Source organism: Rhinoderma darwinii, chromosome 4, assembly GCF_050947455.1.
Source record: "Rhinoderma darwinii isolate aRhiDar2 chromosome 4, aRhiDar2.hap1, whole genome shotgun sequence".
Classification (NCBI taxonomy): Eukaryota; Metazoa; Chordata; class Amphibia; order Anura; family Rhinodermatidae; genus Rhinoderma; species Rhinoderma darwinii.
In genome coordinates, this window is record NC_134690.1 from 333,798,283 (window position 1) to 333,818,803 (window position 20,521).

The 20,521-nt window shown below is 37.5% G+C and overlaps 1 protein-coding gene across 4 annotated transcripts in view; it reads right to left on the reverse strand.

Moving 5' to 3' along the window:
• Positions 1–20,521, reverse strand: part of UTRN (utrophin) — a 603,028-nt gene that overhangs the window by 318,237 nt on the left and 264,270 nt on the right. For 2 of the 4 annotated variants that reach the window (XM_075862837.1, XM_075862834.1), the window contains one exon: positions 7,572–7,761. In XM_075862837.1, the coding sequence (XP_075718952.1) occupies positions 7,572–7,761 (190 nt within the window). Of the gene's footprint in view, positions 1–69; positions 1,045–7,571; positions 7,762–20,521 lie in introns of those variants that run through there. The other 2 variants (XM_075862835.1, XM_075862836.1) reach the window with 2 other exon arrangements.

The window sequence follows — 20,521 nt, forward strand, 5'->3', positions numbered from 1 at the left end:
GTTTGTCACTTTCTCCAGCAAGGGGGGTCCTAGTAAAATAGCTACCACCACCTCCTCTAACTAACTTACCTTGCACAGCTTATGGTACCGTGGAGAAGAGACTGCCATCCTTTGCAAGTGATGCAACAAAACAACAACTTTCTGCAGAGATGTTCTCACCACAGCCATCATTTTAAGTTTGCAACACTTCTGGAGGCACCGCAGAATTTGCATTATAAATGAAAAGCGGCAATCATTCCCTCATGGTCACTGGACAACCATTTGCCAGCTGTCTGAGCATGCTCGCTTCCAAATATATTTTTAAAAAAAAAATTGATTTAAGGAGACCAAAGCCCAGACTGCTTGAAAAGACAGAAGCGGATTGCATCTCCTAAGTTTAATTTCCTGGAATCAAATCCTTACAAGCCAGCTCCGGAAAAGGCAGCTAGAGCAAACAGCTGAGGCAGGCTGCCTCATCCAAACGTTCACTTCTCCTTGTGCAACCCATTCAATAGGATGTGACTTTAAGAATGGAAACATTAGGACTGTGATACGTTGAAGAGTCCCCCGTGCAGAGATGATGGATCTACAATTGTAGTCAATTCCATACAAAGGCTTTGGGCTGAAGGGCAGAGGAAAGAAGAGATGCTTGCACCCTTCTACTGAAAGATGTGCTCTCTCCCTCAGCTAGCCTCTGACTGAATGCAGCTCCACATGAGTGACTAACAGGCTGGTAGACTCTACAGAGGAGCCCTGAGACATAGCCGGACTAATTCTATAAGCCATACGTTAGCTGATAATTAATCCCATGGAGCCCCAAGATGGGAGATGCACATTACGATGCACACAATAGAAAACACTAGTGAAACACAATAAGGTTCTTCTCTCAGTGTCCCCCTTTGGGTTATTTAGCCCCTTCTCTCACTTTACTTGACACATTGCCAATAGCTACTTAAAGATCCTTTGACAAACAGTGTTTTCTGATCATTTTAGAGAATTTAAGATTTGACGTACAGCAGAGAAGAAAGGGAGGGAATGGATGAAAGAGATGTTCTGAGAAATGTTGCAATGCATCAGATCTAGAAATATGTCACTATAGTGTTTGAGCCCTGTTTATGCCAGCATTAATTAAAGGAACGGTTCTCTGAGTGGAACAAATTGCATTACTGGTGTGTTTGTGTCATAAAATCCATCCTCCAATAAATAAAAAAAATCACAATTCGTCTCTTGAGTTATAAAATCTATTCTGCCCCTGAAAAGTAGGTGTTAACATAACCGTAGTCTTAGCTGGCAAGAAAAAGACATCAGGTATTGTGGATTTTGTTCAGTATTCAAATGAGATTTGTTCCGGGCATTGGCAGATGTATTCAGGTTCTATACATATTGCAGTTCTGACAGCCAATTAGGAATCACGAATCAGAAGTAGGTCAGATAATCTTATGAGGAAGCAAGCATGACCTGACTGATGCTGTATAGCGAAAAGTATAAGGATGTCCTGCATAATTGTATCCATAATGGTGCACATGCTAAATCTGCCTGTCTGCATCATTCATAAAGGGGCACTAAACTTAAAAGCTTCTGGACACCTTCAGGATAGAAAAATAATTTTTAAATGTTAGCGATTACCTTGAGTTAAATAAAAAAAAAATCTAAAGTTTCAGGCTGCAATCTTCATTGCTTCCTTCATTTCAAGACCCAATGATATGCAATTTACAACCAAGTTTCAAACTTTCCTAATGTATGGTGTCCCTCCCAGTAATATATGCTGGATGTGAGGTCTGTGACTCCAGACTGTTGCTGCCTACACTAGCTCTCATGTATCAGCATAGCTCCATTCCTGTACTGCTTTCTCCTTCTACAGTCCATAAGAAATCTATTTTTCCTTGTGCTGACAGACACTGATGCTGAGGAGTGTGTGACCTCTCCCCTCTCTCTGCAGACTGCCATCTGTGCTTTCCTCCTTATTAACACTCTGATACTGACAGCTTGTGTGATCTGCTCTCCCTGTAGACTTGGATGATTTCCCCCTCCCCACACTCTGATCTGCTGTGTATAGCCTCATCCCCCTCCTTGATTTTATCTCTGACACTGGGAGAAGGAAAGAGAGCGAGCGAGCGAGAGAGAGAGAGAGAGAGAGAGAGAGAGAGAGAGAAGTATGCTGTGGGATCTATGTCAGAATTAGCAGTCTAGCCAGCTATGTACAGGAGTTACAGCAAATCTACAGCACAAAAATGGAAGGAAATGTTTAAAGAAGACTATTTAGAAAGTTGATTAATTTTGCACTTATACTCCTATAGAATAAAGCTGATCATCAGCTATCTCTCCTAATTCCCCCAATAACACAAACATTCGACTCTTATTTCTGGAGGAAACAAAGGGGTGTAAAAAAAATCCAACCTGCCCAATCCTTGTTTTTCCCAATTGCAAGCATCTGGAAACTCTCCTATAGGCAGATTCCGCCTGACACCAAAGAAAATCGTATGTAGATTCAAATTTTAAAGATAAGAACATCATTGGCACATTCTAAAGTTTCTGCACCCTGAATGCAAGGGATTTACCTTGACCCTTTATCAATGCAAAAAGTATGTGAATGAAATCTGAAGAGGTAAATGGAACCTGTCATATTGCTTATGCTTAGTAAGATTCATTATCCTAATTGCTAAATAACAATGCCACCTACTGGACAAGCAAGAAAAGGAAAAAAACGCAGAAATCCTCCGTTTTTTACAAGTGATAAACAGTCAATTTTTACTGTTGAATATGTGCGGCTATGGCTGCTTAGAAGTGGTTGACATGGAACATTTTATTTAATTTTTCAGAATAAAATCTGTAATAATTGAATCAGTAAAAGAAGCACCTAACACATATGGAATATTTGCTTTTCTTTCCCTCTTAATAGACATGGACAATAGAGTACAGTAACCTGGGAAAAATACAGAGCATTGAAACTGGCATAATACGCAAAGTCCAGCAAGACTGATATCGATTTTAAGCCATGAATAGCTGGGTGACTAATTCACCTTAACCTTGGCTCTTTTTTAAGCTCTGGGCACATTTGGAAGGAGTCTGTAAAGGCCAGCATCAATTTTGGCATTCATTGAGTATTAGATACGCTGTGGAAATCTGCAAAGCCAAGGAAAAATAGTATTGGGTAACATTTAAGGTGGACCATTTGAGAATATTATATATATATTATTATTTTGAAAAGCGCTATTTCATTTTATAGGCTTTATTTTATGGAAAACATCAGTTTCTAAGGGCAACGAGTTAAGCAAGAATTACTCAGAAAACATCCACATAATGAAGCCTTGCCAGAGAAAAGAAAGCTGCAAATGCTTTCAAGTTAATAAGATTGGACAAGGGACAGCTAAGCCATCAGTACATTCAAAATTAAGGCAGCATCAGTTCAGCGTAACTAAACACGACATTTACAGCCAAAAGCCAAGGAACATCTGAGAATTACATGAATATCTATGTCAGCTTGTGGTCAGAATACCTGGGCTTTGCATGTAAATGATCGCTTACTCAGCAATGTTTTTTATTTTTATTTTTTGCTGTTGAAAATCATTTACAAATAGCTCTGCAGCCGTCTCTACTGTTGCCATTTGGAAATGTTAAAGGCGCCTGCTAAAGAATATTATAGTATTATCTGCTCCAGGAAAAGAGGTGGTAATGTCCCCATCTTGGTCGAAGACCACAGGGGCTTAGAATTATATAGAACTGTACTATACCAAAATGGTCTTAAAGCAGGGATTAGGTTGGGGTGGGGGGCTTTTGGGGCATGTGCCACTGGAGCTGGGTGCCAGAGTGGCACCAACAAGCAACTCTGCCTTGGCTTGGGTGTTTAGATACAGAGTTTGGGCAGTTAACTGAATCTTTGCACTGGGTGAAGAAAAGCGTAGTCTACGTATCTGCTTAAAGGAACACCCCAGGCACATCTGATAAAATGTGTTATGCATAATACAGGGCCTGAGGGGGTGGTGCATGACACAGGGATTACATTTTTGGTTTTCTTTGAATCATGTCATGTAAACCCCTCAAAGCCATATACTAGGCTTACCAGTGGACTGTTCCTTTAAGGTGTTTAGCTTATAAGCTTCATTATTGTATTGTGCATTATTCCCAATTCTATGGTGAACCAACAAGATAATAAAATTGAAATCCAAGTAACAAGACTTTAGATCTCTTGTCAAAGTCCTGCAATACATCAGCGGACATGCTGTAGAGCCAGTTGGAAGACGACAGATTGTTGATTTGCATGGCGGCAGAAGCTAAAGGAGGCAAAACGCTTTATTATGTAGTTGCTATTTCAGTAATTATTTAAGAGAACCATGTAAATTCACCGTTAAAACTAATTTAAAAAAAAAGTCTTGTTTATAGCCGTCCTAAACACATAGAGCACATTAGATATAGGGAATAATTTTAGTATTAATAGCTCTCTCATCACATACAATAAAATCATTCTACTAGAATCATAAAAACACAATCATAAAAATATTTCATATATATTGAAGAGCAAATAAAGCAGAGAAATTTCTGGGCATTCCAATTCCCAAAGGTGCTATATATATATATATATATATATATATATATATATATATAAACCTCTGTGTCTGCTGAAGGGCTGATCATATATGTATATATATATATATATATATATATATATGTATATATATATATATATATATATATATATATATATATGATCAGCCCTTCAGCAGACACAGAGGTTTATAGTATCCTGAGGTGCTGCCACGGCTGCTGAGAAATGCTGATATTGCCAGGACCTGGTGCATCTTGGCTGTTTGGTGACACTGCTGTATATTCTGGGGACTGTATATACTATAAATATATGTAATGAATACTCTATGATTAGCATACAGGTAAGATGCTGAAGATACATATTAGTCACTGCAGACTATCATCAAGGGACAGTTCTCTACTTGACCATGAGACATTAGTTAATTAACATCTCTTTAATGTCAGGATGCATTAGCAGTGATGCTGTTTACCACATGGATTTCAATCAATAGCTGTCACTGTGAGTACGGGTTTAGACAGATTCTACATACTCATCAAATGTGACAAAATAACACTGCCTAGTTCTATACAAAACTCAGAGGTAAAACTACGTACCAGACCACGAATAAATGAAGTGTGAATAATATTCAATGACTGACAATTTTAATCATCTGGGATGTTTCATTATTTTTAATCAGGAAAATTATGCCTCTCAAAATTTACTAAAGCAATAATAATTCCTAGTTTCTGACTACACTATCTATCTATCTATCTATCTATCTATCTATCTATCTATCTATCTATCTATCTATCTATCTATCTATCTATCTATCTATCTATCTATCTATCTATCTATCTATCTATCTCATATCTATCTATCTATCTCATATCTATCTATCTATCTCATATCTATCTATCTATCTATCTCCTATCTATCTCATATCTATCTATCTATCTATCTATCTATCTATCTATCTATCTATCTATCTATCTATCTATCTATCTATCTATCTATCTATCTATCTATCTATCTATCTATCTATCTATCTATCTATCTATCTCTCATATCTATCTATCTCATATCTATCTATCTATCTATCTATCTATCTATCTATCTATCTATCTATCTATCTATCTATCTATCTATCTATCTATCTATCTATCTATCTCATATCTATCTATCTATCTATCTATCTATCTCATATCTATCTATCTATCTATCTATCTATCTATCTATCTATCTATCTATCTATCTATCTATCTATCTATCTATCTATCTATCTATCTATCTATCTATCTATCTATCTATCTCATATCTATCTATCTCATATCTATCTATCTATCTATCTATCTATCTATCTATCTATCTATCTATCTATCTATCTATCTATCTATCTATCTATCTATCTATCTATCTATCTATCTCATATCTATCTATCTCATATCTATCTCATATCTATCTATCTCATATCTTTCTATCTCATATCTATCTATCTATCTATCTATCTATCTATCTATCTATCTATCTATCTATCTATCTATCTATCTATCTATCTATCTATCTATCTATCTATCTATCTATCTATCTATCTATCTATCTATCTATCTATCATCTATCCATCCACATAGAGACCATTAACCTGGAAGACAAAAATTTGTAAAAATCTTCCCAGCACTAGATTGCTAATAGTCTGACAAGAAGCATTTTACTATAGTTCAGATATAGCCTCCCAGCCGTGCTTTTTCTAGGATATGCTGCAGTGTTTGTCGTTTATGTGGCATTTTTACTACTTTTATTTGAATGGGGTATAATGTGGTGGGAAAACCACACATAAAAATCAGGATCACATTTTGAATGTGATATTGCGATTGCAGTTTCCCAAAGAAACAGTAATTTTGCCTTTATGGCAAAACTAGGATACAAACCTTGCATGTATTAACAGCAGAATAAAATTGTCGATAGTGATAAAAAGCCATACACAGGCAGATATTCCATAGTTATTATTTTGTACAAACATAGTGGGGTTCTGAAACTCCAATTTTATATGTTTATGAGATGACAATAACACAGTGGTCTCCAACCGGTGGCTTTCCAGCTGTTGTAAAATTATGGATCCTGGTATAATTGAGAAGTTGTATTTTTGCATCAGTTGGGGTACCACAGATTGGAAACCACTTTTGGGTACCATGTTAGTTATCACATGGAGATTACCCAACAAATTAAGAGATTTTTCTTGTTCAATATCAAGCTCTACATATCAATGGAAATATTATATTCCCAAGTAAGACCCAACTATCACATGGCCTGATCATCAATCTCCAAATGAGATAATAAATAATTAACATGAAAATTCCTCAGCAAAGCTAAAGATAAGACTGATACATTACATTAGATGCGCAACTGTCGATTGTAATGTCCAATGTGAGGCAATGAACCCGACCCAAATTACACATATAAGTCGTGAATACAACATCAATACGATACAGGGAGTGTTCCTCCAACAAACAGAATTGCTTGCAGAAAGATATTGATCAATGTTTTGCCTCCCACGACATCATCTTCACAAAGTGAAAGAAACAGATTTTTTCTATTATTATTGATAGCCATTGCTCAATATTTTGGTCCACCAGGATTCTTCAGCAGAAAACAAATGTAATATTTTCAGACACATATTGATTCCTCTCCCTGAGGAAATCCACAGAAGACAGAATGAAAGAAACCTATTTTTCACAGCTCAACCTTCATGATGTGCATAAGAATTGAACAATTTTTAAAACAAAATTTAACAGATTGCATATTTTAAAATAAATGGGATGATATAGTTCTAGTAGAAAGGAACTACACAGCAAATGCATATCTAACATAATACAATAAGGGTTACACTTCAGGTCCATGGAGGACCTATAAAACATTTCCCAATAGGACGCAACACATGAAATATACAAGAATTTAGAATCCATCAGGTTTCAATGGAAATTCAAAAACCTTCTCCAAGAATCAACTTTTGTATTAGCAAAACTGAGTATTAATCGGGATCTGAATGGCCTTCATCTCCCATAGCGGGCCTTACCTGTAGCTGCATTTTTAGTTGCCGTAAGCGGTTTACATCTTGCTGGACACCTTCACGTTGTGATGCATCCATGAGAACATTCACCGTGGTCTCAGCTTCCTGGATCCACTTCATGAAGTTCTCATGATCTTTGACCAAGGCCTGGAAATACTTTAGCTCTTTCTCCAATGTGCTCTGCCGATCCCCAACCCTAAAAGTGTAGAAACAAAGCTTTAAGTTCCACAGTCAAATACATAAATGTAAAAGGAGACAGAAGGAAAGTTACTTATCGTCAGACTAGGAAGAGGATAAAAATAAATCGTCCCTTGGTTACAAAATAATGATCCACAATTAAACGCTTTACTTTTATTTCTCACAATGTAAATTTTGAAAAAATAACTTTGATGTGATTTCTCGTGCCTTGCAATAAAAATAAACATTTATAAAGGAACTAATGGCAACAATCTGGACATACACTTTAGACAGCTGTCAACCAAACACTTATTCGGCCAACAGTAATTCCTCTGACCCCCCATACACATGCATGCCCGGCTGAGCGTGGATATGTTCTCAATAGGGAGAAGGGAGTTAAGCCGCTGCCAGACACCTCTGGCAGCGACTTTTCTCCTTACAAACAAAAAGGATCAGGCATGTTGGAATCCCTAGGGGGAGCGTCGGGACACCAACATACACATTATACAGTTGCACGGTCCGCCGAAATCGGCAGGTTCAGCTGACATTCATTTAATGTGTATGGCCACTTTTACACACAGATTTTCCACTTCATTACAAAAATTTTTAGGGAAGGCGAAATGGTTACCTTATCTCATTAGGTGTAAACAATCTTGCTTCTCTAAATTATGTTTCAAGGATTGCTCAGGGCCTTGCTGGGTGTCCCTCTGCTCATTTCTCTCAGAGAGACATCTACTTAATCACCTTAAGAGTTCCCAAACTTTTGATACGTGAAAACTTCTGTAATAAATTACAGAAAAAACGTCCCTACATACAGATTTCCTGTCCAGTGAAGCAACTGAAGGACAATGCAGATTGTCTCAGTATGGAATAGCTCATAATAAAGAACATTAGTTTGTACTCAACTTCACATGAAATGTGAGCAAAATATAGATGAGATACGTGAAAGTATAGGTACAATTATTGTATGAGATCAACAGTTAAACTTCATGTTAAAAAAAAATGTGTGTGTAAGGATTTATTTACATTCAAACTAGTCACCATCAATACTGTGACAATGAAAATAAAATAGTTATAATGTAGGCTATATTCTGTCATATCTGATACACAGAATATATCTACTTACTGCATATTCACACTGCGATAAGCTTCAAGGGGTGGTCCACATTGCATTATCCCTTTTTGTTATAAGGGAACCTGACGATAAACTGATCACTGGGTATTCTGCTGCTTTGACCTCCAGAGATCAGCTGTAATCAGCAGTAAGTGTTCTATCCCAATGTAGCGCCGCAGAAAGGGAAATAAGACTATAAGACTTATGCTAATCCAATGGTATACCTGATATATGTCAACTTTGTAATTGACTTACTGTTAAAATTTAGTTGTTTTATCCATGCAAATTCTGTGTGAAGTTACTGCCACTAGGAGACTCCGTTTCTGTACTCAGCTGCCCACCGCCTGTTGTCAAGCAAAATCCGTCCCTAGTTAGAGAGTAGAATTGACGGACTGCAGAAAGTGGGGTATGTATCTTCACTGCCTACCCATAGAAGTATATGGAGAGGGGGGAGCAGAAGGCGGGAGTAGGAGCAGAGTGAGTCAGACACAGACACGCTGCCCATACAACTCTTTGTAGGGAGAAGGTGAAACAGGAGGAGGAAGCAGAAGCAGAGTGAGTCAGACACAGACACGCTGCTCATACAAGTCTATGGAGAGGGGAGGGGAGAAGGAGGAGGCAGCAGAGAGAGAAAGTGACACATACATGCTGCACATATAAATCTATGGAGAGGAGGAGCAGGAGCAGAGTGAGAAAGAAGCACACAGATGTGTTGCAGCTTCCTGGTAAATGTTACTGTCTCACGCCAGTAATGGTCTCTCAGTTACACTAATCAAGACTGTTGTATAATCTCCTCAAACTTTCTGCTGTTACTATATATATGTGATAGATAGAGATAGGAGAGCAGGATTCTCCTCTTCTCTGTGTGCAGTGTATAGAAGACATGATAGCCGTTAGGCTCAGACAACTAGCTCAGAGACAACTGAAAATCAGAGATAAAGCCTGCAGAGGGGAAAACTGCTAAAAAAAAATGCCATATACAAGTGCTATAATGGCCAGAAATACTGTTATTCCTCATGTACACACATATGTGTCAGCTTATTCTGAAAAGTCACCTGAAAGGACAGGTACACTCCAAGGTGTTTATTCTATTTAATCCACGAATATAATTGAGAAACTCCCATCTAAGAGTTGTAGTGTCCTCCATTACCATTTCTTGTGAACATAGGAATCTAAAAAATACCTAATATTGTGTGTCCATGGTGAAACTCCCCCCTAAGATCTATGGTGTCCACCATTACCATTTTTTGTGAACATAGGAATCTAGAAATGCCTGATATAGCATATCTATGGCAACAAGATACATGAATATGTACAAACCCTATTTCCATGGATGAGACATAAACTGTAACGTATCCTATTATAAGAAATTAGAATTTGACTTAGTCATTTCACCCATATCTTCTCAGAGAACCCCTTTAAGTTGTTTCTTCTTCATTTATTATGATTCTAAATGAATGTTTCAATTGTGTCAATGATGTTTGGAAACACTAATAAATGTTTAATTATTCATTACCATCTGTTACTTAATAATTGATAATATTATCAAATGTTTGAATCATATCATGTTTGTTCCAGAAAAGCCTGCCGATTTCCTGAAGGCAATTTCTCCTACACATTGCAGCATTCATATGTTCCGTTATACTCAGGTTTATATTAAATGAACTGACTCAATGATCATTCTGAGCACTGCAGCCATTCAAGCCTAGCCGCTCAAAATTAATTCAGAAGATAGAATTTTAGATTTGTCATCAGTATCGAATCATCCCTTAAAGATTATACACAAAGGCCATATTTTCTGACCCTAAAGTCCTTCATCTGACCTCTACAATTTCTTCTATGCAGCTAATGTAACGTAATGTAAAGGTTTTCAGTCTTGCAGGATCCTACTGAGACAATACGTTTCTGATGACAGACTGCATTAGCTTGGAGACATGCACCATCCTATGTTTCAATCATGTCACAAAACATTTCTAATACAAAAAAAAAGTTTATCAGGTTAGCTGTGCAAAAAGATTAGCTTTACTAGATACCCATTAGATCTACTGATACCCATGGCAAACATTATTTTGATGAGGGATAATGTAACTGGCTGTACAATTCCCCTGCAGTGGACACTATAGGGGAAATGTAGTTTTACATGGAAGGACTGGGTCAGTCAGAGTCAGAAATGCTGCTTGTTGGCTTATAGAGAGAGTCCCTCTATGTTGTCTATAAGCCCTAAAGGCTGCTGTACACCTTTGATAACTGTCAGATGAACGCTCATTCAGCCGACAGCTATTCCTCCCTACTCCTCCATGCACATGCACGCTCGGCCATGTGTTCTCAATGTGGAGAGGGGGAAAAGCAAATCCAACATGCCGATCCTTCTTTCCCCTGATATTTGCTGTAGGGGGAGAGTTGGAACACTCCCATAAACATTAGATGGTTTGGCAGTCTTGCCGAAATTGTCAGGATCAGTCGACATTCATCTAATGTGTATGGAAACCTTAACAGTCATACAAAAATTGGGTTGTCAAGATGAGTTGTGAGACTTCTAAATTAATATTTATTTGGCTGATAATAGGCAACAGTCTTAGCATTTTAAAGAAGCTGCCTAGTTACCAAAAAAACATATTTTGCAGATAATAGGCATCTGTTGTTGTCACTCACTTTAAATAGGATCTGTCACTAGTTTATTAATGCCCTATCTCCTAACTAATCTAATGGGCGCTATGATGCTGATAACTACAGTGTGATTTGTTTAACGTTCATTATATTCAAAATTATGAGCATTTTTCTAAATATGCTAATGTGGCTCTAATAGCCAAATAAGAGGTGACTTTCTTTTCACTCTGGGCGGTGTAATGTTTTCTGTATGACGCTGTCCAATCCGCATACAGCTTCTTCCCCTTCCCTGCCCAGCAACATAGTGTGATCATATAGTATACAGCTTCCATTCTCGACTGTGTTTTCAACTGGTGATATCTCCGGCTGTGTCACAGCTAGAACTGCGATCCTGGTGTCATATGAAAGATTAGAATCCCCTTTCATATATGCCAACAGAGCTGTTCTAGGTGGTCCGCAGCCCGATATATGGTCATAAACTTCTCTCCACAACACCCAGTTGGTAAAAAGTAAAAACACGCCCAGTTGGTCATTAAGAAACTAATTAGCATAAATCTAAAATTGTTCATAACTTGCTCAAAAAATGATTGTTTTTCAAAATAAAAACCACTGCTATTGTCTACATTATAGCGCCGATCAGATTTTGTAGGAGATAGGGCACTTATAATCTGGTGACAGAGCCTCTTTAAGTTGCACACAAACTAGGAAATCTACTCCTTCATTAACAGTTCCTTCAGAAGCATTTTAATTTTCCATGGTTACTCCAGCCCTGTTTTACTAATTTACAGGGGTATGCAATAGATAGTAAAGCTGCTCAGGTGCAAAGGAATAACACACTTTGCAGACAAGCAACCATAGACATTTTAATTCTCTGTGAGGGAAGCCTAACAAAAAGTGTTTTCCTTCAAATAACTATGGTCAAAAGAAATCAATGTTATTGATGTGCGTCACTTGAATTATCATACTTGAGAGATCATACCTGAGATAAGTGTTGTATCTTGACTAATGAAATCTACAGAAAAATAGATAGATAGACAGACAGACATACAAACGATAGATAGATAGATAGATAGATAGATAGATAGATAGATAGATAGATAGATAGATAGATAGATAGATAGATAGATAGATAGATAGATAGACAGACAGACAGACAGACAGACAGACAGACAGACAGATAGACAGATAGACAGATAGACAGATAGATAGATAGATAGATAGATAGATAGATAGATAGATAGATAGATAGATAGATAGATAGATAGATAGATAGATAGATAGATAGATAGATAGATAGATAGATAGATAGATAGATAGATAGATAGATAGACAGGTAGATAGACAGACAGGTAGATAGATACATTATAGGAAGATCATAATTTTTATTGTCTATTACTGGTGCTTTAAAACATTATTCCCTGTGATAACTCGAGGTTCTTTCATTTTTTTATTTTGTTTTTACAAATCTGAAATAATCCACTATTATCCAATCTTCCTAGAATAAGCCATATACTGAGACCAGCATGCAGCGGCTACAAGATGTGCTCTTGATGGATATATCAGAGGAATCAAGGAATGGGTGGCAAGCAAAATAAACGTTAATCCTGTCATTTCCATGACAATGGAAGCTGCCACATTGAAATCACCTTTGGTGTTTTCTCCTGTCTACAAGAAGAATCTCCATTGTTGAGAAAAAAAAAAAGAGAACCAAGAAGAGTGGAAACATATCATGAAAGGAGTGTGACTGCAACGTTACTGGGAGACAGGCAAAAGAAAAGAAAGTCCACAAACTGATTGGTAATGTGCAGTAGTTCGTATTCCGCATCCTTTCATGTTCATACTAATAATGACCATTCACTTCATCTTCATATACATATCCTGAAATGCATTTACATTTCACATTGGTGAAAATAACTATACAATAATCATCCATGCAAACTATATCACAATTATCCACGTGAGTTATGCCATACAAATTCATGGAAGTTATACCATAACCAGCTATGCAAACTATACAATACCCATCCATAGGAGCGATATCATAATCATCCATGAGAACTATTCCTTAAGAATTCATGTAAACAATACCACAACCAATTAAGTGAGCTATACCATAACCATCCATGTGAGCTATACCATAACCGTCCATGTGAGCTACACCCTAACCATCCATGTAAGCTATACCATAACCATCCATGTGATCTATACCATAACCATCCATGTGAGCTATAACATAACCATCCATGTGAGCTAAGCCATACTAATTCATGTGAGCTATACCATGGCCATCCATTCGAGATATACCATAGCTATCCATGCAGACTATACCATAAACATCTGGGTGCTATATGATAATCATCCATGCAAACTATATCACAATGATCCACGTGAGTTATGCCATACGAATGAATCTAAACAATACCGTAACCATCAACACAAACCTAACCATACCGAACCATGGGATCCATTTGAGTTATGTCATATGAATTCATGTAAACATTACCATACCAATCCATGAAAACTAAACTATACCCATCCATGTGAACTACATCATAATCATCCATACAAGCTAGTCTATAATCATCCATGTGAGCTATAAACATCTATGCTTGCTATAACATACACATGAATGTAAGATACAGTATATAAAATATGCATGTAAGCAATACCATAACCATTTATGTGAGCTATTTCATAACCATCCATGTGAGCTATGGATTTTCAAGCTGTGGCTATATATTTGAGCTATAATATTGCTATCCATGTGAGCTACACCATAATTATTAATGTGAGCTACACCATAACCATTCATGTGACCTACACCATAACCATCCATGTGAGCTACACCATAAACATCCAAGTGAGCTACACCATAAACATTCATGTGAGTTATACCATAATCATTAATGTGAGCTACACCATAACTATTCATGTGAGATATATCATAACTATTCATGGGGGCTATACAATGCCAAAACCATCCATGAAGCTATACCTTAACCATCCATGTGAGCTACACCATAACAATTGATGTAAACTATACCATAACCATTCAAGTGAGCTACACCATAACTTTTCATGTAATCTATACCATAACCATTCAAGCGAGCTATACCATACCCACCCATGTGAGCTAACCTATAGCCATTCAAGTGAACTACTATACACCAAAACCATCCATGTGAGTTATACTATAACCATTAATGTGAGCTATACCATAAGGGTATGTGCACACGTAGTGACCAAAAACGTCTGAAAATACGGAGCTGTTTTCAAGGGAAAACAGCCCCTGATTTTCAGACGTTTTTTGAGCAACTCGCGTTTTTCGCGGGGCTTTCGCAGCGTTTTTTATGTCCGTTTTTGGAGCTGTTTTCATTGGAGTCTATGAGAAAACGGCTCCAAAAACGTCCAAAGAAGTGTCCTGCACTTCTTTGGACGAGGCTGTATTTTTACGCATCGTCGTTTGACAGCTGTCAAACGACGACGCGTAAATGACAGGTAGTCTGCACAGTACGTCGGCAAACCCATTCAAACGAATGGGCAGATGTTTGCCGACGTATTGTAGCCCTATTTTCAGACGTAAAATGAGGCATAATACGCCTCGTTTACGTCTGAAAATAGGTCGTGTGAACCCAGCCTAACTATTCATGTGAACTATACCATAACAATTCATGTGAGCTACACCATAACCAACCAAGTGAGATACACCATAACTATTCATGTGAGCTTTACCACAACTATTCATGTGAGCTATACCACAACTATTCATGTGAGCTATACCATAACCATTCATGTGAGCTTTACCATAACCATCCATGTAAGCTTTATCATAACCATCCATGTGAGCTATACCATAACCATTCAAGTGAGCTACACCATAACAATTCATTTAAGCTATACCATAACCATTCAAGTGAGCTATTTCATAACCATTCAAGTGAGCTATACCATAATGTAAGCTACACTATAACAATTAATGTAAGCTATACCATAACCATTCATGTGAGCTAACCCATAGCCATTCAAGTGAGCTATACCATAACCATTCATTTGAGCTACTGTACACCTTAACCATTCATGTAGGCTAAGCAGTACCATAACATCCATGTAAGCTACACCATAACCATCCATGTAAGCTACACCATAAAAACTATTCATGTGAGCTATACAAATGTCAACTATTAAGTTAGTTAATTAATTCTAGTGCATATTGCACTTTTTTGTCAATAATCATGTATTATGCTCAGTTAGTTTGTGCATTAATTTTGATCATAAACAGACTGTTGCTGAAAAGAAATTGCCTAATAAATATACAATTCCCTGATATATTCTTGAAAAGAGCTCAAACATGATCTTCAGCTAATTTCAGGATAAATATCATTATGTTTGTTTTTATTCTATGTATTCTGGAACATTTCTAATATGCAACCTAATTACATGTCAATCAGTATTTCTGGGAAAAGACAATCTCAGATGCATAGAGGAAAAATCTATAGAAACATAATTCTGTATTTATATTTGTTGCACAGAGCTCTCGAGAAATAAAAAAGAAAAAAAGTAGACATAAGCAAATTGTGTGTTACACTGTAAATGACTTCTGTTCTATATCAGTGTAATATTAATGCCAAACATCTGCAGAAACATTGTGTTATTATATTACTTGCAGCTATTAGAAATGAGAAATAAAACATTTATCTGCTCAGAACAAAAATAAATCACATCCAACTCCCTGAGCAAATGGAACAACGTTTTTTCATCTTTCTATATAAACGTTTATATCGGATTAATCCTAAAGATGTTTTGGACTTCTGCAGTTATGTATTTTAAGTTGTATTTCTTTTCATAATAGCAATCCTTATAATTTGTTAGAAACAATAATCAGATTATTTTTAAACATATGTCCATGTACGTAGCAATAAAATAAGTAGTAAAATAAAGCCCTGGCATTTTTTTTTTTATTGTGCGGTAATCAGAGCTACTAGGTATTAGGCAAAATACATTTGTTACCATGTCAACAGATGACATCATGACTTCAGACTACCACTTCTGCCATTGCAAATGGGGGAAACGGTAGTCTGAGACCTTCCCCGTAGACTCTGATGGTACATCAGCAGAGGCTAATAGATGAAGCTGAAGAGCAAACTCATATGATGTCATTTGCATCCATAAGGGGCTAATGTAGTCATTAGGACAAATGTTTTATCGTTTGAGTACAATTTTATTCCAAAATTAATTTTATTTAAAGAAATGTGAGGAAAATATAGTAACCACTGGATCTTTCGAAGCAGTTGTGTTCATAAAGGATGGGGGGTCCCATAGCAAAGATTTAAAAAAAAATAGGACCCTTTCAGGTGTTTTTCAACCCTACCACCCTCCTAACTACGTGTACCTATAACAAGGGCGTCCTGGTGCCACTATTCCATTTCCATGACTCAAGTACATTTTCTACTTGTTGGTAAGGACACTTGAAATGTAGGCAATACCAAACTTAAATAGTAGCCATTAGTAAAATTTACATATATTTAATTTCACATATGTAAGGATTATCATTTGCGTGCTTGTCCACCCCATTCTATCTATTCCTGTAGAAGCATGGTTTATGTGGTTGTATGTCTGATTTTGTATGTTGTTAAACATCTGACACAAACCTCAGCCAACTGCAGTTGTTATTTTTCTTGCATAGATTGTGTAAGTGCTAGAATGTATTTTGTATCTGTATAGCTATGGTCATGTAAAGTGTTATGGCTCAGTAGGAATTGCAACCTCTACAACCCTTAATGCTCCCTATCTCTTTTATTCAAAGGATTGTGTAGGATTAGGAAAAAAAAAAAGGTCTGCTTTGTTTTCTCAGAATCAGTGGCACTCTTGTCTTTGGGCTGTGTATGATATTGTAGCTTTGCCTCATTAAGGTGGTATTCTTATGTGAGACATTTATGGCATATTTACAAGTTATGCAAAACAATGGCCGAAAGATATGGTCCCACCGCTAGTCCCCTGACCCGATCCTTCCTTCTGTTGCCGACAATGGGCTCCGGATACTTTGGCCGGGTTTTCCAAAACAGCGAGCGTTTTCTGCTATACTGTTTCCAGAACTCCTATAGAAGTGAATGGGAATTACGGAAACAGCATAGCACAGGGTAGAACAATGAGCTACGCTGTTTCCGTAGCTCCCGAGTAACAAACCCAGTGTAACACGCTGTGCTACACTGTTTCTGCAACTCCCATTCTATAGGAGCTCCGTAAACAGCATAGCAAACCGCACTCAGCTGTTTCCAGAAAACCCAGCCACTTCGTAAGTCAGTGGTCAGAGCCCAGAGACATCGTCAGAAGATAAGTGCGGGTCCCAGTGTACCACAATCAACATTTATCACCTATCCAATGGATAGGATCGTTTGATTGCTGGAGGCTCCACTGGTGGGACCTCACCGATCATGAGACCACAGTGAGGACTTTGAATTGAGTGTTGATCAAAGCATGCACGCTACCACTCCATACAAAGTCTATGGGACTAATGGAAGGAGTGAGTACAGCGCCCAACTGTTTCCAACAGTCCAATAGAATAGAGCAGCTTGACTGATGCTTCATTTAAACTCCTCTATATTGAGGGGAAGTGCAGTGAGGAGGCCCCCATTCCAGCGATAAGTGGGGATCCCAGCGTTGTTTCCCCCAGTGATTAGATACTTACTACCTTATGATAATTATCGATTCTAGTACAACCCTTTTAACTTGAATATGACTAAGCTGAAATATAAAATACAGCCAGCAGTGGCACTGTTTCTGAGAAAAAGCAGACCTTTTTTTTTGTATGACCCCAGGTACCTAATGATTCTATTACGTATAATGTCTGATTGAATAAAGGCATTTTTATCTTATATGTGATGCACACCATATAGTTTGTACATTTTGCATGATCACAGTCATCCACTTGCCAATAGAAAACTCTCCATACAAAATCAACATGTATTTTCATTTTTCTTTTCAGTGGTTCTTTAATCAAGTGAACTATTATTTTACCAGCCAATTTGAGTTTTTCTTATTCCGTACATGTTCCTTCAAATAGTAAAACTGATTATAAACAGACCCCGATTCAGCATAAGCAAATCATTCCAAAAAATTAAAACGACATTTATGAGAACACAGCAGAATTTCAAACATGTAGCGTTATTCGATTTGATCCACAATATGACAGTTAATATGTCAACCTCTTCATTCACAACAGTATTATACAAATATTAGCTCTTCATTTCATTTTTCGCTGCTCAGCCAGGTTAGTCCAGTACATTCGTTTCTACATATGACTTCTTATTAGAATATATTCAAAGACGCATCGAGGAGCTTAATAAAGCTGCAGACAACTTATCAAAGATTAAAGGGGATGTCCAGTCTGACGTGAATAAAGATTTATCGTTCTATAATAAAAGTTCTGCAGCTTTGTAATATACTTTGGGTGAAATATATCAATGGCTATATGCCAGTATTATAGTGAAATACAGTCACAAACTATGACACACCTTATATTTGCGCAATAATTTGCAACGTTTTGACGATTTACACCGCCTCCGCCACTTTTAAAAAAACTGGGCAGGGATTAATGTAAGGATCATTAGCCCAACATATTTACTATAGTTTACGCCAGAAACTGGTGAAAATTATAGCAGAATTCTACATTTCCCTTTCTAGCGCACCGACAGCCAGAGATGCGCCTAATATATTAAGAGGCGTGCATTTTATCCCAGCGCTCTTTTATAAATATCATTTTGGGATTCATGCTTCCTTTGGAAACATTCTTGTCTACATTACAAGGCTAAAATCCTGAGAAAGTCTTAGGCTTCATGCACACGACCATGCATTTGTGGCAGTGTACTTATAATAAAAATCATATATTTAAGTTCGAGTCTATGGTATAAGCACCATCTTCTTCCATAATGCAGCAGGTGGCATAGCTATGCTCTGCCTGTGAACCTTGGTATCACCTATTTGTTTTCCTTACTTGACCCTGTATTAGCACAACAAATTCACTTTAGCATATATGAGCATATACACTTAACCCTTTCTAAAGGGTCTTTTACACCTGGCGATATTCAGCCAGTGGAGCGAGCGCCGATCAACGAGACATTGTTGATCGGCGCTCGCTTGCTCCTGCCATACGGAAATATGGATGGGGACGAGCGCTCGATACTCCAATCGCTCGTCCACATACATTATTATCATGCCGGCAGTGCGTCTCCCTGTTTACACAGAGAGATGAGCTGCCGACAACAATAATATTTTACTTTTTTAAAATGATACGATCAGCAGATGATCGAGCGTTTGCTCGTTCATCTGCTAATTGCTACCATTTTTATACAGGGCAATTATCGGCAACGAGCATTATATGAATGCTCATCTGCACGATAATCGCCCTGTGTAAAACTCCTTTTAGGGTATTGTATTGTTATACTGTGCTACTCATTTGAGTGCAACAAAGGCTTTTTGGGGATTTTGATAGTAAGATCTCTGATGGATAGACGCCTAAACAAAAAAAATAGCTATTGGTGCACATGCCAATACCAAAAAAGACAGGGTTAAGCTCCGTGATGCATCATTTCCAGTGATACATATCTCCCTTAGGCTAGATTTACACGAGCATTTCCGTTTTGGACACATTTTTAATGCGTTGCAGTTTCGTGCGCCATCAGTGTTTGTTCCTTGTGGCATCAGTTGTTGATGTCAGTGTTGGTGCAAATTTATTTATTTTTTTCTCTGCATTTCAAGGAACTGGTGTGTGAATCACGGACAGCACACCGATGTGCGTTCGTGTGCTGTCCGTGGTATTCATGCACCCATTGACTTCAATGGGTGCATGATCCGCAAAAAACGCACAAGAATAGGACATGCAGTGAGTTTCACGCAACGGAAACACGCTGCGTGAAAAACACTGCATGTCTGAATGGCCCCATTGAATTGCATAGGTCCGTGTGACGGACGTTGTTTTAACGGACGTCACACGGACATATTCAACGTGTTAAAAAAGGCCTTACCCTGTGTGGACCTTAATTAGAACATACCATACCTATGT